The sequence below is a fragment of the Nylanderia fulva genome, unplaced genomic scaffold (genome assembly GCF_048542155.1).
Source record: "Nylanderia fulva isolate GAGA-0341 unplaced genomic scaffold, ASM4854215v1 Scaffold66, whole genome shotgun sequence".
Taxonomy (NCBI): domain Eukaryota; kingdom Metazoa; phylum Arthropoda; class Insecta; order Hymenoptera; family Formicidae; genus Nylanderia; species Nylanderia fulva.
The window spans coordinates 581,445-598,164 of NW_028190764.1; the positions used below are offsets into that span (position 1 = coordinate 581,445).

The 16,720-nt window shown below is 33.4% G+C and overlaps 2 protein-coding genes across 3 annotated transcripts in view; one reads left to right on the forward strand and one right to left on the reverse strand.

Moving 5' to 3' along the window:
- Positions 1–16,720, reverse strand: part of Pect (phosphoethanolamine cytidylyltransferase) — a 125,667-nt gene that overhangs the window by 83,086 nt on the left and 25,861 nt on the right. The window lies entirely within an intron of this gene.
- On the forward strand, positions 910–8,433 carry exu (maternal protein exuperantia). 2 transcript variants are annotated; one of them, XM_029306466.2, is made up of 7 exons: positions 910–1,046; positions 3,115–3,171; positions 4,856–5,156; positions 5,486–5,767; positions 6,162–6,366; positions 6,696–6,838; positions 7,092–8,433. In XM_029306466.2, the coding sequence occupies exons 3-7, from the start codon at positions 4,875–4,877 to the stop codon at positions 7,473–7,475; spliced, it is 1,296 nt and encodes a 431-aa protein (XP_029162299.1). In that variant the 5' UTR covers positions 910–1,046; positions 3,115–3,171; positions 4,856–4,874; the 3' UTR covers positions 7,476–8,433. The 2 variants fall into 2 exon arrangements, with proteins under 2 accessions (XP_029162299.1, XP_029162298.1); XM_029306465.2 differs by lacking the exon at positions 3,115–3,171.

The window sequence follows — 16,720 nt, forward strand, 5'->3', positions numbered from 1 at the left end:
ATAGCTAAAATTTAGGCATGATAATTAAAATTTGTAATTTATTATAGTATTGTAATATAATATAGAGACAGCTAATATTTAGCTATGGTAGCTAATTTTTTTCCTTGTATAATTTAGATAAGCTGTTGAAATTTAAATCGTAAGCGTTCCTTACATTTGAGATAAATTATAGCTGTCTCAACAAACTTTCAGAAAGCTAAGTCCAAATGTGGAAGTCAAAGAGAAACATATATTATTTTTCCTCTCATATTATATTTTTGATATCATGTAAAAAAAATTATTTTTAATATTGATGTCAATATAAAAATTCCATATACCTTGCCTTGAAAAATCTAATCTTTCATCGTACACCAAGAAAGAGGATGCGTATGATATATAGATCCGCTTATACTTTAATATTGCTTCTTCACTTTTATGCCCTATTACGAGTTTGCTTAAATTCGCTTTCTATATATATTTATTACATTATCATCTCTAAAATTTCGCGCAACAATCAATAAATATAAAAGCGCAATATATCCAAATATCCAGAAGACATATATCCGAATATCCAGAAGACATATATCCGAACCTTTGGAAAAAAAATCTCTATTATTATCTAAATATAATCAAAATTCTAACCTGCTATATTTGTTATATCATATCTTCATTTCCGCGCTTCGAAAAATCCAATCCTCGTGGACAATTACTGCTACTAGCTACTAATAATCGGCGAGAGAAGCGTCCATTTACACGGGATTAATAACTCGAGCCGATGTTCGCAGACCGGTCAATTAACCGCGGCCGCGATCGCGGGCCACGTGACCCATGGCCATGTGACTGGCCGAGCACGCGCAATGCGACGCACGTGAGCACGCGCATCGCGGAGCACGTGAGCGCGCGCCGCCTCGGCACGTGCGCCGCGCCTCTCCCTCAATCCTCAGTATCGCTCGCGCGACCGATAAGTGACTAGGGCGATTCGCTCACGTGCGCCACTCACGCAGACCGCAGCAGAGAGCAGAGCAGAGCAGGGACGAGGCAGGAGCGCGAAAGGAAGAGACAAATCGGTGAGTAATTTCATCCAAGAAAGAGAGAGAGAGAAAGATATTCTTACGTGGGCGTTTCAATTCCGCCGATATAAATAAATATGCGGAAGTCGATATATGTATATGTATGTATGGTATGCAATATCTATCTGCGTCTCGATGACCACGTGTGTCCGGAATGCATGTCGCGCTCTACGAGATGGCTAACGGTATATTTCGCGAAACGATGCGAGAAACGCAATTCGCACCGGCTAACGGCGTAAACACGTGTAATGGAAGCTATAAAAGTTCTCGTTTGTTTTTCTCATTTGCGAGAGAAATTGCGTGCAAACTGCGGTCGAATTATAAATCGAATTTTAAAATCGATTACTTATCTCGCTTCCTACTCTCTTAAACATTAAAAAGATACAATAGTCATTAAACTAAGCTAATCGCTAATCGTATTGGAATAATCTGATAAGCCGTATCGTTAACTTTCGAAGAATATCCGGAAGAACAAATTGTTGCTAAAGATTTACAGTAATTATAAAATGATGTAAGAGAAAGAAAGAAAATAATTTTAATTTTCTTTGCCTACAACAATATCGCATATCACTGAAGACGAATTTGCAGTCGTAATATGATCTATAATATCTAAATAGCCATTTTTTATGCGATCTAAGTAAACAGTATGTGCTGCACAGCGATGGTTTATCGTTCATATAAAATACATTTCTCGAGTGATTAGATATCCCACGGCTAGATCATAGATCTCGTAAAAAAAATGCAGTTACACGCAACGTCGTCGTGATACGCAAATAAATATCTTCTAATCGAGAAACGCGTTTTTAATTAATTTAAAATAAATTTTGTTGTAATTTAAAATAAATTTTCACAAGCGAAATATAGAAATGTTTTGTCTCTTGTTTACATGAATTTAACCTTCGGGTGTTTGTCGTGGATCAACAGTGGAATTATATATCGGAAGATCTCTCTAACAGACACTAAACATAATAACATTTGGCTTTGTTCGATGTTTCTTTGACCTTCTTGCGATCGGTTACTTTGTAAACCCATGTTTAGGAATTCTTTTATAACATTCTTCTTCAACAGAAACGTGAGTCATTATCACTGATTATTTGCTCTTCGTTTTTCAACATTAAATATCTTAATGTTAATGATGATAAACTAATTAAAATCTTGATCAAGCAAATGTGTATTATTTTTTAATAATGAATAAGAATCCACAATTTATGTTTATAATATATTTATAATTATTAGCATCTTTTGATTGAGAGAGAGAGAGAGATTTTCTTTAAAATAAAAGAAATTCGAAGCTTATCAATTTTGAAATACAAAATCGAGCGCATTTCCGAATATACGTAACTCTTAATTGCCCTCATTATTTATTCCTGTAAACACGGTCGAACCATTTTCGAAAGTTTGGCGGTCTGAAAAAAGCGTCTCGATAAAACATCTAGGACGCGACACCTTCTTATCGCATCTCGTTATCAGTACGTTGCAGGTCGGACACACACACAGTGTTGTACTTAGATGATTTAAAATTAGATAAAGATGAGATGAAAATATATTAAATTTAGTAAATTTATCTTAAATAAGATGAGGATGATTTTGTTTTAAATATATCTATAAAAGATAAAATTATATGGCGATTCAAGTTAGATAATTTCCAAATATTATTTTTACGACCGCTTATGTGAACACAATTATAAAAAAATGTAAATTATAAAAGATATATAAAAATATATTCACATTTTTATTTATAATTTTTATCATCTATATAATTTTATTTAGATAACAGCGAATACGGAGGGATCGGGTCTTTTACGCGTCCGCATGCGCGTCCTATCTCGTCTTTTGTCGGCATAACGAGAGGAAGGATCCACGTGGCCGCGGAAAGATCGTCGATTGTCATTCACGTCCCGCTTAGGTGAAAAGACGATACGTCGTCGGTCGTCGTTCTCTCTCGGACTTTCTCTCTATTTGCGTCTCCGTCTGGTCGCGCAATTTTCCGCGCCGTGTATCTGCATATCGCGCGAATCTCCGCGGCGCAATTTTTAATCGTACACTTGTGTTACGTGTATCGCAGTGCCGTGATCTGCATCGACGAAGCAGAAGCCGGAGGAGGCGTCAGGCGAGAATCTGGGTAGGAAAACATTCTTTTTTTTTCCTTTTTATTTTCCTTCTTTCTCTTTTACGTCACTTCCGTAATGCATCGCGAACGTGCTCGATCGTGTGTACAGAATGTCCGAGGACTATCGACACCAGATCTACTCTTGTTAGCTGCGCACGCTGGAATCTCTTTGCTTTAATCATAAAAGCGCATTTGTACGGGAAACACATCGATCCTCTGTGAATTAGAATTTGTTATTCCATTATAAAATAATTGGTTTATTGACGAAAGAGTATTATTTGCTATCTTCTTTTCAGTTTTGTAATTTTTAATATCGGATAATGTTACATTGGTAAGTCTCATTACGGATTCAAAATCGATCTGGAATTACTTATATAGAATTGGATTTTACTATGTTTTTATCCGCAATTTTCAATCCGCTTATATATATAAATTCCGTTTATTATTAATTTTTATTAAAAAAGATCGATCGAATTGATTGTAAATGGAAGCATGTGATAATTTTGACATTTTTGCATTATTCATTATACACGCAAACTATATGAAATCGTGTATGTAATAGGAAATGAATAATTTTCACAGAGCCAAATCTGGCGTATACTGACAATGATGTCATTTTTATAAATCATCAAAATAGAAATCATGTGACAGATACGTTGAGATATTATTTTTGGTCAACCTTTAAAAACACGGACGTATGTATAAATATCTAACTATAAATATCTTCGCGCTATCGCGACAAATGTGAAGCGAAATAAAGGGAATCGAAGGAATTTATTTTTCAACATTCTAAATTTCTAATTTCGAGAAAATTGATTTTAGAGAGAACTATTTATTTTAATTTATTTATAAAAAAATGAAAAGATTTTTATCACATTTTATGCGCTTTTTCTTATCGTGGCACCGAGTTTACGAGAATTTCGAGATTTAGCGAATGATTTCACAAGTTCTTATATAGCACAAGCGATGCAATTTTAGTGGACACGAGCCAAATCGAGATATTCGTATCGTTATAACATGTTGTCAAGAAAGTTCAAATTTTGATATTGTGTTCCTTTTCGATTACAAGATGTTTATATTTTCATGAAACATGCTGTAGCTCTCAAGGCCGGTCGTGACACAAAAGAAATTGTTATCTATCGATCATATGTTTAATTGGAAGCGACCTTGTAAGAAGCTTCCTCGCAAATCTAAATTTTCAAAATTCAAAACATCGACTTTCGATCAATTATTATAAAAGAAGTCACCGATAAAAATTCTTTGCATTAAAATTCTCGATCATAAAAGAAGCAAAATTAAAAAACAGTATGTAAAATAAGCATTCCTGATATAATAATAATTATATAAAAATTATAATTAACTGTATTAATTATATTAATTGTATTAATGTTTTTCAACGCGAAGAGCTAATTTAGAATCTTTTCTCAGAGTAAAAATGCTTCTTTATATTATGGGATTTTACGAAGCACATTGATAATTTTAAAACGAACACTATCTTTTCATATCATAGGAAAGTATCTTGTATTTTTCTCCGTTTATCTGTTTCATCAGATTAATTGATATAGAGAGAATAGAGAGATTCGCAGCAATATCTCTTTGCTCTTCGGGGCTCCTCGAAGGCATAGAGACGATGCTGAGTGAGAGAAAAGAGGCAATCAGGGCGAGATAAGAATACGCAAACGTTTGCGCTTTTCAGGAAAGTGATTCCGTGAACGATGGTGTCCTCAACAATGACGGAAATGGATCCGATAAAAAAATCATGTGACATAATGGGCATCGCACCGGGCAATTATCGCCTCGTCGGCTGGGACATGGACACCACCGGCAAGAAGGTCATCGATGAAATCTGCCAAATAGCCGCGTATACCCCTAGTTCTACTTACTCTCAATACGTGATGCCATACAAGGATCTCAATCCGACTGCCATAAAGCGACACAGTATGAAGGTCGTGACCAACGGCAAATTCCGCGTGCTCAGGAATAGCAAAACCAACGAGGTATGGACCGAGATCGCGATGCTAAATATCGATAGGTATTTTTTTGTAGGAAGAAAAGAAAATTTATATTGACAGGGCAAACCTTTCGAAATGACATTTCAAAAGATGAATCGAAGAATACAAAGGAAATTCTCTTTGAAAAAAAAAAACAGAGATTACATCGATATTCTTATTAAGGATAATTTTGAATAACAAATATATGAGAAAAAATATTTCTAATCTTTTACGAGTACTTGCTTTCAAAAAAAATTTCTTTTTAAACAAGTGTCAAAAAATTATACGCTTCGCGGTTATAGTTTATATATATAAATAAATTATTTCTCTTACAGGTAATCAAATCCAAGAGCGAAGTGTCCGCGCTGACGGATTTCTTGAGCTGGCTTGAGACCATCAAAGGAAATGCCGTGGATGGTGTAATTTTGGTTTACCACGAGCCGCGCAAGGTCATCCCGGCGATGCTGCTCGAATCCTTGACGAAGTACGATCTTCTCGAACGGTTCAAACAGACGGTCAAGGGATTCGCGAATGGATTCAACATCGCCGAGGAGAAATGCGCAAGCATGGCGCACATCTATTCCCTTCGTACCTTGTCGCGCACGTTGTTAAAAAAGGTGAGAAAAATGATATATACGTTTCGATCAAATGTCAGAATCTGACAGAAATATAATAAAATTTGTGATTGATTGATTCTGAATGACCAGAGTGATATTTCTTATCGAAAATAAATTGAAAAATATTTTTTGATCCAAATCAGTTCTTCTGATTGAATAAATTATATATTTTCATTGATGAAATATATTTGAATCCATAATATATTAAAATTATTCATAAAATTTTCTAAAATAAAAAATATATTCAATATATTATTTTTATCATAGCTTTAATTTAATATATTATATTTTTTCGTGAATTAACAGCTGACTTAGTGTGTTTATGAAAATATTTCGAAAAATATGTCAGTGATACAGTTTCCAGTATGATAAGTATTTTCAAATATGTTCAAAGGAAATGAATCTGGGCAATGCGCAAGATAGAGCATCGCTGGCGTTGCAAATAGCTCAATACTTGTGCTCGATTGACAACGTTAAGACCGAAGATGCAAACGAGAGCGGGGACAACGATGCAGCTATGCAAAAAGCTATGAAAAAAACGATCGAGATTATTCGAGAATTCGCGCAACCCGTTGACGTCGAGGAGCAAGAACACAACGGTGCGTATTATTAAATGTGCAATTTGATTTTGACCTATTTAAAAAAAAAAATCTTTTATATTTTTCATGTTAAAATAATTGGTTTGTTTATTAAAATATAATTAAATATGTAATCTAATAGAGCGACACAAAATGTATTGTTATTGATTGATGAAAATTGTTTTGTTACGTTTAAAAAAAAACTAATTTTGCTAGAGATAAAATGGACATGATTTTATTCTAAATTTTCACAAAGACTTGATTTATAAAATTGTTAAATCTCATCAAATTTGTAAATCGAAAAATTAAATTCGAGATGGAAGATTAACTCGATGCATAATTTTTTGTAGAATTGAAGATGGTATTCGAACGGCAGAACGACTTGCGGCCGATATTCAGCGCACTGTTCCGCATGAACCGTCGCGAACGTCAACATGCAAGTCCCCTCCGGCGATTGCTTGCCGAGGCTGGAATCGTGTACTCAGAGCTACAGGTGAGTAGTTTGCATGATTAATTGCGTGTTAACAATCGGGGTTCGTTTACATCGAACAACATCAAACAGAAACACATGTAATCCGATCTTTCTAGATTTCTCTTATAAAACTTTAATTAAATATCGAATTATTATCTGGAAATTTCTAAAGAGATTGTACGACGTTTCATCTTTGCGAGAAAGCTTTGCTTTATAATCAAATAAATTGAATTTCTTTATCGAGATGACTGAACCAAACACATACGCGTTTCAGGATGCCTGGACTAACGCGAAGAAAGATGGATTAGAACATCTGATGAAAGAAAAGCTGCCTACAGTAGACGAAAAAAAAATTGAGGATCTGATGATTATTCTCGAACGTCACTTCGACCCGGAGAAGAAGCCGAAAAGCAGCCGAGAAAGAATCCAGGAAAAGAAGGGTATCAAATCGAGGAACGAGAAGAAGATAAACGAAGACAAGGAAAATAACAACAAGAGCGATTCGGGCCACGACAGTCCCGACAGCCCCGACACCACCACGTCCGGTTCCCCCGTCAAAATGAACGGCGACGACGTCGAGATTAAAACGGAGGAGTGCGCTTTAGCGAAGGAGTGCGCTTTAACGCAGGAATGCGCTTTAACGCAAGAATGCGCCTAACGCGTTTAACGATGCCGACTTCTTTTACGCGCCGCGAAGCCATTATGCCTTCATTGCTCGTTATAGTTCGGACGGAGCGTGAACGTGTATTCTTTTTTTTTGTTTTGTTGCCATAATCGTGCAGATGACGAAAAAATTTAAATTGATAAGTCACGCACATGACGAACGTAGATTTAACGCGCCGAAATGAAATGCAACTCGCGATTTTAATCCGACTTACATTGCAGCAAAAAAGTGCACTGTATTTCATAGAACAATTCGCTAAATTTACGTTCCTTTTTATATTGAGAAGAATCGCAAAAGGATGCGTTTTTTTTTCGCAATAATTCTAAGATAAACACATTAATATAAGATTACGATCGCCCCATCGGGCGATGTTGTGCGTGATCAAAGACAAGTGTTATTTGTTACAGTATTGTTTTTCTGTTTTTTTTCTTTTTTTTATTGTTCAGTTATTCCCCGACCGGCGTTATATTATTAAGAAAAGGACAGGTTTCCTACGCGGAACGCCGTCGGACGTAACTCTAATGTACAAATAACACGTTAAACGACGTTTAGTTTATTTACACGCAAAGATATATATATATTTAATATCGTTTACATTTCGTAATTTTATACTCATTTGTTTTCTCTCCTCGTTTTCTCTTATTTCTTTCTCTTTTATTTACCCCACAGAATTTGTACGCTCGCTACATGGCGAGAGCGTCCGTTTATAGACTGCTCCGCATGAAAAGCATAGAAAATATCGCGGGCTTTGTTATCACATAGTTCACGACGTGTACGATAACGTGCACGATATTTTCTACTTTTTACCGTTTAAGCCGCGCGCAAGGCGCGTGTGGTAGTATTAGAGATATATATATATTTTTGTATTGTCGCGCAATAATATATACGCCATTTTGTTTCTGCTGCGAAAGCTCTTTGTATCAGAATTGGATAATAAAAAGATTCGAGTTTATGTAGTTACAACTCTTAATCGTATAATTCCGTATAAATACTTTTTCATATCTTTAATAATTCTACGTGAATATATTTTTAATTAAAAAATTTAATAAATTAATTAAATCCCCGAGTTCTGATTTCAAATTTTAATGTATACAAAAATTATATTTTTATTGTAGAAATTGCAAGTTGCAAATTAAAAGCAACTCATTTTCGACATTAAATATAGAATATATGTAACAGTGAAAAGGAAACATTAATTTCTACTTTTTTTCAAGCTATCAAGATCGTAACACACATTTTAAAATATAGATTTGATGATAAAGAATTAGCATTAAAAATGGAGAATGCGGCACAATTAATCTTCGCTGATCAAAAATAGATTTTGAGTTCGTCGGAGGACTTACTTGGCGAAAGATACGTAATAGTTCTTTGCTACCTGCATAATACCGGACGTGATTTATTTCCTCGCGGGATATATGCGGCATTTATTAATTGAGACAAGCGCGCGCTGCGGTGCGTGAATTGCGAGAGAGGACCTCGCTCTTATATATATAAACATGGTTCAGTAAAGTTCCTAATAAGCAAAAAAGCCGCCCGGTTAAAACGGAACTTAGTCGCGGGTAAAATAAAAGAAAAAAGCGGAATTTTCCGCTTTTACCCCTATAGTGGCGGATACTACCCCTTCTCTGCCCCGAGAGAAAACGGAAACGAATTAAATACGCGAGCGAACCGTTGTTCAACACATTTGCCGCGGCGCATTTTCATGCCTTGTGCCAAAACGCCCCGAGGCGTGAACGGTGCGGGAAATGGTGCATTTTACGAGAGGGAGATAATAAAAAAAAATCTTTCTTCCTCAGTAAACTGCGGCGCAACGCGCGCGCGCGATTCTTCCACGAATTCTTTTTTGAACAGGTGCGAAGGATACACTCGGCTAAGGAAATTGAGTTCTTCTTACAGGCAACGGTTAGATGAAGATACCGTCATGTTACTTCGCGTATGCGACTTTTTTCCGATAGAATAGCTGTCCGTTTAGCAGTACAGATGTTTCATGCATGGGCTGTTTCAGAAACCAGAAGTTCATTTCACTATCCTATAATATGTCAATCGAAAGCATGTACCGGTACTTTGAGACTACCTTTAAAAAAAAAATTCTACACCGACAATAAAAAGATTGATTAATTATAATTATAAAAATTCAGAGAGATTTTTTCATATAGCTGTTAAAAAATTAATTTTAAAAAATTACATTTTTAAAATTTAAATTAAATTTAATTTGTAATTTTATAAAAAAATAAAAATTTGTAATTATATCTTTTCAGCGTATAATATTCTATAAAGGAATATATATTTATACCATAAGTGCAAAATATTTTTTATTAAAAACGTGAGTTTTCTAAAAAGAAATAATGTATGTTTCTCCATTTGGAGAGAAAATAGGTCATCCGAATAAGAGGTGAAAAAGAAGAGAAGCACTTACATATTTCATATTATGCAAATGGTTCTCTACTGAAAAATTAATATTGTCAGTATGGCATTCAACCATAACGTTTAAAGCATTTTTCGCAAACGAAAAATCGATGAGATATTTAATAAAAAAATTTAATTACGGCTGTTTTTCTTTTGCGATATCTTATATTTTCACAGAAAAGCGAGTCCCGGTAAGTATGGTTTCCATGCTCGTATTAATCCTGTTGCCAGGATTCCATATCATCCCCTTGACGGAAGTTTTTGAAATCAGTCGCGAAATCTGACGAAGCATGAAATGCTAACTTTTATCAATACTCTTCGATAATTGAACGAATCCGTTGTAATATATAATAATAATATAATGATACGACATTGGCCGGAACATTTCCGGGAACTGGAAATTAAGTGCAACGCTTCGGAATTTACAAAAAGAATACCGTATTATAGCAATATATATAGCAGTTCTGCATAAATCATACGTTATACATCGACACAAACTGTAAAAAAGTCTATCGATATCTTTGACATATATTTTTTTAAAGCATACGCGGAGAGAATTTTCTCTTAGAATTTACCCTGAAAATCATGGTAATCGTGGAACAATATATATATATATATATATATATATATATATATATATATATATATATATGATATTGGAAGAATTTTATAAGAACTTCTCTGATTAGTATTTACCACAATCAAAATATTAATATGTGAAGAGTAAATTTTACTATGTACATAGTAAAATTAATCGAACATATTTTATATCTTATTGTGGTAAATATTAATATTTTTTATTGTGGTAAATATTAATCAGAGAGAAACTTATAACATTCTTCCAATACGATTACCGTGATTTTCGGAGTAAATTATAAAAGAAAATTCTCTTTGTGTATATATCGGTTAATTTCATCTTTTTTTATTAAGTAAGCAAAAATATTTTTACATCTAAAATATCTTTTTTAGAAATTTTTGTACAGAACAGATAATGGAGTATTTTGTAGCTGTTTTACGAACTTCTAATTTAAATCATGTGAGAAATTTTCTCTCTGGAAAGTTAAAAAAGTTGGTAAATTAATGTTAAATTAAAATCTCATTCAACTACATAATTCATAATGGCGCTCTTATGCCTTTAATACTTCTCGATCCATTAACTAGCATATTAAATGAAAATAAGTGACACTTCCGACGAACAAAGTCGCGGACGCGAATTTCGTTATTATATACGATCACGTAATTTTCTATTCGCTATTGCTCCGACCAAAGCGATTATCGGCATAAATGTTAATATTAATTGGAGGATTTCAAAATTAACGCAACGATATTGATAATTGAACGAGGATTTCGCAGATACACCACGAATTACCGAAAACCTGCAATTAACACATGTTACACGCCGAAACGAATCATTATCAATGCGAAATGTCTACGTGCAATCTCGCGTTATCTTAATTAACGATGATACTGATAACGAAATTATTAGTGCGTGAAAAGAAATTAAAAAAAAAAAAAAGATGCGTGGTTTTTTCCGCCGCGGAACACGAGCACAGTCTAAATTGATAAGTCATTAGCATACTATATACCATATTTTTATTACGCTCGTTTGCTATGCGTCATTATTGCGCAATGCTTACGATCCGCCTTCCTTCATAATTTTACACGCGCTCGTGTGCAATTGTGCAGTCTAGGATGCAAATTTCCTTTAGAGAACATTAAATATCGCGCGCTCGCAATTATACACATATGTACTGAATGATGTCTTCGATGAACGCCTAATTGACTTGTACAACCAAACACACATACGCGCGTTTCGTTTTTTACATTTATAAAAATATAGTTCGCGTTGGAAGTAAACGAACCGCACGCACAACGGCATAATACTCTTCCGTTACTACATTAATTTAACAATAGAGAAAAAAAATTGTAGCTGAAAGAACATAAATAAAAAGACAAAATAAATAAAAAAAATTGATTTATTAATAATTTGAAAAGAACAATTTAATAATAAAAATAATTAAATATAATAAATTAATAAATAATATAAAATTTTGCTTATATCAGTTTAAATTTCGTTTTGAGACGATAATCGAGTGCTTCCGTAGCTGAAAGAACATAAATAAAAAGATGGCATAAATGAAAAGAAATTGTTTTATTAATAATTTGATAATAACAATTTAATAAAAATAATAATAATGAAAAATAAATAATGTGTAAAATGTTGATTGTATTAATTTAAATCTCGTTTGGGGCGATAATCGAGTGCTTCCGGAAGTAAATGGAAGAATGTAATAAACGTCGAAAAATGCTCAGAAACAAAACACACGGGTCGATACGCTGTCGATACCTCGATAATGACCCTACGGGCTCGCTCCGTTCGCGTGCGGATGCGATATCGAACGATCGCCCTTCGTACCTGTTTAATTCCTTTTCGCAAACGGCCGAGCGTGGCGAACAAAATAGCTCACGGCTTCTCGGTATATCGCGATCGGCCGCTGTAACAAGCGGCGCCGCGAAGGAAATTGCCGCGTCCGAGGGCTACCTTAATTGACAATAATGCGCGCGCGCATCCGAAGCTATCGGGATAATTAATGACACGCTGGCTAACCGATACGCCGCGGCCGCTTTCGTTACCTCGCGCCAACAATGCATCCCGCTCGCGATGAAAGAGCGAGAGAGGGATGAGATGGAACAATTATGATCCCCGCAATGCGGCCTCCACCGCAAATAGGCTGATGATCTCATTGCGCATCTCTTTGTGTGTGCGAACGGATCGAAAAGGAATCGGGACGCTTGCAGCTTCTTGATAAGGAAGACTAAAACTGTTCGGTTATTATCTTGTGATTTTTTTCGCGTTTATCGTTTCAATCCAGTATTTTATCGAGCTACTTTGTTTACGGAATATTATCCGCATTTTCAAAGTTTTATAATAAATAAACCGAGGTGATAAAATGAAATATAAACGCTTTTTTAGTCGTATACTGACAAAAAACAAAATAGACTGGCGTGAATTTTTAAAATTTACAATAACACCTCAAAAAGCTTCGGAAAAGAGAGCATCTATAGACATACACTGATTGTAGATAATAATATACAAAAATGAGTTAATTCGAGTAGTTGTTTTTATTTTAAATTAAATGCAGAATTTCATGTTATCAATTTACATAATAACCCATTATAACCTGCTTTTTTAATGTTGTGAGTTGATTGATGTAACACTGAATATTAATGAACTAAATGTAATATAAATTCTCAAATATATATATAATATATATAAACTTTCCTGAAATTCATTCCATGAATTTCTAAATATCTTGCAATATAAAGATTTGGATATTTTAAAAGTTGTAATATTTTAATTAAAAACATGGCAGATTTTTTCCTTATATCCCTACATAAGTTTTAAATTATTATAATTAAATACAAGCATAAGAATATTATATAACATTTCTCTTAAAAAAGACTTTATAATTGTATTTTATGTAAATCAAAATCAAAATTGAGTTCATTAAATTCATTTCATGTATAATTTATTATTATGTGCACAAACTAAATAGATTAAGAGAAGCTTCTTCAAGAGATGAAAATTGGATTGAAAATCGCTAGAACTTGAGCTCAATTTGTAGAATTTATAATTAATATCTCTGTTATTTGTCTATTATTTTTCAGTAATTACAAGAAAGAGAATGAATTGTTTACTTATACGAATAAACAAGTGCAGCACAGAATGCAGAAAGTAGAGTGGTCAATAAACGTATTTATTTACGCGGTAAACTGAGATATTGAGGGCGATCGTTGTCTGCACACATAATCGCAACCACTTGCAATGATTAATCCAATAGTTCATAGGCACATACTAGACTGTCAATATTGATTTTGCGCATATTTTTTTAATAATAAAATTAATGAAATAATTCATCGAACAAAAAGATGTAAACAATTTATTTTTATTTAAATATATTAAAATATTTACTATATTAAATCTAGTAAAATATTATTAAAGTTATTGCTGCACGTGTGCTATTATTTCGTTACGGTTATATATTATTTAATAAATTGCAATTAAAAAATCTTAAATTAGTAAAAAAAATCTCAGAATATGAAAATTTAGTGCACAATGTTAATATTAGAGAAATTTAAAAAATTAATAACGAATTAATTCTCACAATTTGTAAAGACAGTGAAATAACGTATATTTAAAGTAAATTTTTATTTTTCAGAGAAATAATAAAACTGATAGACATTGAAATTGTAATTGACAGTTATTGAAAAAGCCAAACTATCAAAATAAAAGTAACAATAAACTTCGAGACTTTCAAAAGAATTTTTAGATATTCAAATATCGATTTGACATGTCTTTTTAAAGAATGGATAAAGATTAATTAAAACGAGAGCACATACGCGTGTATGTTTTTGTAATTGAATATTGTTTCTATGTTATTGTAATATAAACACATGTTAAAATATATGTCACAGCTATAATATAATATGCTCGAAAATGTAAAAGCCATTAATAAATTATTTTTCTGCATACTCTTAATAAATATGTTGCATCTCTCTTATACAGGGTAGGCCATTTTAATCTTTCCACTAAAATTTCTCAAAATCCAAAAATTTAAGACAAAAATGTTTCAGATAAAAGTTGTATGGTTTCAAGGGGGACATGAGATGGTGTCATTGATTTGACCTTGAATAGCCATTTGAAGGTTACGTGAAGGTCAACTTCAATTTCTTAAATGGAACACTATATTTTTTCTTGCATACTTTTGTAGCTGACTTCGAGATCTTTCCAAAACACTACAATAAAATATTTTTTCATGAAGTATTTTTCGAGTTATTAAGGCTGCAAATTTGCAGTATTTTGACATAAAATACAAAATATCTTGGGAAATATTCATTTTTCGATTATCATACCTTAATACTTTTATGCACAGAATAATGAGACGAATCAATTGGTGTAAAGAAAACACATAGTTGTCTTAAAGAAAAATTATCTAACTGCTTATTGCAATTTTCATATTTTTTTTTAAAGGTAACTATGTGTTTTCTTTACATCAACTGATTTATCTCATTATTCTGTGCATAAAAGTATTAAGGTATGATAATCGAAAAATGAATATTTCCCAAGATATTTTGTATTTTATGTCAAAATACTGCAAATTTGCAGCCTTAATAACTCGAAAAATACTTCATGAAAAAATATTTTATTGTAGTGTTTTGGAAAGATCTCGAAGTCAGCTACAAAAGTATGCAAGAAAAAATATAGTGTTCCATTTAAGAAATTGAAGTTGACCTTCACGTAACCTTCAAATGGCTATTCAAGGTCAAATCAATGACACCATCTCATGTCCCCCTTGGAACCATACAACTTTTATCTGAAACATTTTTGTCTTAAATTTTTGGATTTTGAGAAATTTTAGTGGAAAAATTAAAATGGCCTACCCTGTATATCACAAATTTGAAACCATTTGCAAAATAGTCAATTATATATGCGTAATATTTATATGTAACATAGCTTTTATAAAACCAACTGACAATGAGATCTGGCTAGTTTGCAATTAGAAAATACATCGCTCGGATGAAAGCAAAAATTGAAATGCAAATTTTCACGAAAATCTATATACTTTTGACACGGTATGAATATTTCTATATTAATTTACATATTGTATTTCTGTATTTTTTGATTCTCCACTTTCTATGTGTAAAAAAAGTATTATCATTGACAGATTATATTTAATCAAAAAGGAATAAATTAATTAACTTTCGAGAAGTTTAATTGATGGATTATCGCTTTCGCATTTGCGGTTTTAATCGTTCGACAGCACCGTATTAGGTAGATCCATCACGCTGAACCATCACGCATTCGCCCTTGTCGAATTCGCGGCGGCGAACGATGAGTCTTACCGCAAACTGCAGCGAGAAAAAGTGCATAGATGCAACGGCGCGGCAGCGAGGTCAGCGGCACGCGAGCAAGGTAGTTTTTGCGACGCCTCAACGTCTTTTCCGCGGTAGTTTCGCGTTCGCGGAATTTCGCGCGCCTCATTCCGCTTCCCTTCTCCTTCCTAGCCGTCGACTTCCGATCGCGTTCGCTCGCCTCACGAGCAAGTTCACGATTAACGACTAACGTAATTATTAGCGCCTCGCCGGCTGTTACGTCGACGTCGATGTAACAGCGCGTGCAACGCGCCTTCTCATAGCGTCACGGACCATAACGAACGTCGGCGTATCTCGCGAACGATGAAGACGAGGATGTTGTAAGACACGACGACTGTGGCGATAATAAGCCTTCTTCGACTGTTACTGATGTATTTTCAAATTAATATATCACATCGCTTGCACGTGGAAAATGAATCCAGAAGAAAAAGCCTCACAAAAGAGTCTCTGAAAATATTTACCTTGTTACAAAATAAATTATTTGCGAATATTTTTGCAAGCAGGCCTCGCATTTCTATTATTTATTAGCCTCTTTTTTAAATCGTTTATTTAATTTACACGGAGAAAATTTTCTCGTAGAATTTACCCTGAAAAGCATGGTAATGGTATTGGAAGAATTTTGTAAGAGATTCTCTGATTAATATTTACCACAATAAAAATATTAATATGTATATAATATGTAAAATTAATCGAATATATTTTATATCTTATTGTGATAGATATTAATATTTTTTATTGTAGTTAAAATAATAATATTGTCATTGTGTATAACAATACCATATTGTCCCACAATTACTATGATTTTAAGAGTAAATTCTAAGAGAAAATTCTCTCTGTATATCTATATATAAATTAAATAAACGATTTAAAAAAAAAGGCTAATAAATAATAGAAAAATT

Bases quoted from the DNA above. Each gene is read 5' to 3' on its own strand.
- exu (XM_029306466.2), top strand. From the start codon at position 4,875: ATGGTGTCCTCAACAATGACGGAAATGGATCCGATAAAAAAATCATGT. The intron at 5,768-6,161 runs GTGAGAAAAATG...ATATGTTCAAAG, and splicing joins CGCGCACGTTGTTAAAAAAG to GAAATGAATCTGGGCAATGC. The intron at 6,839-7,091 runs GTGAGTAGTTTG...TACGCGTTTCAG, and splicing joins TCGTGTACTCAGAGCTACAG to GATGCCTGGACTAACGCGAA.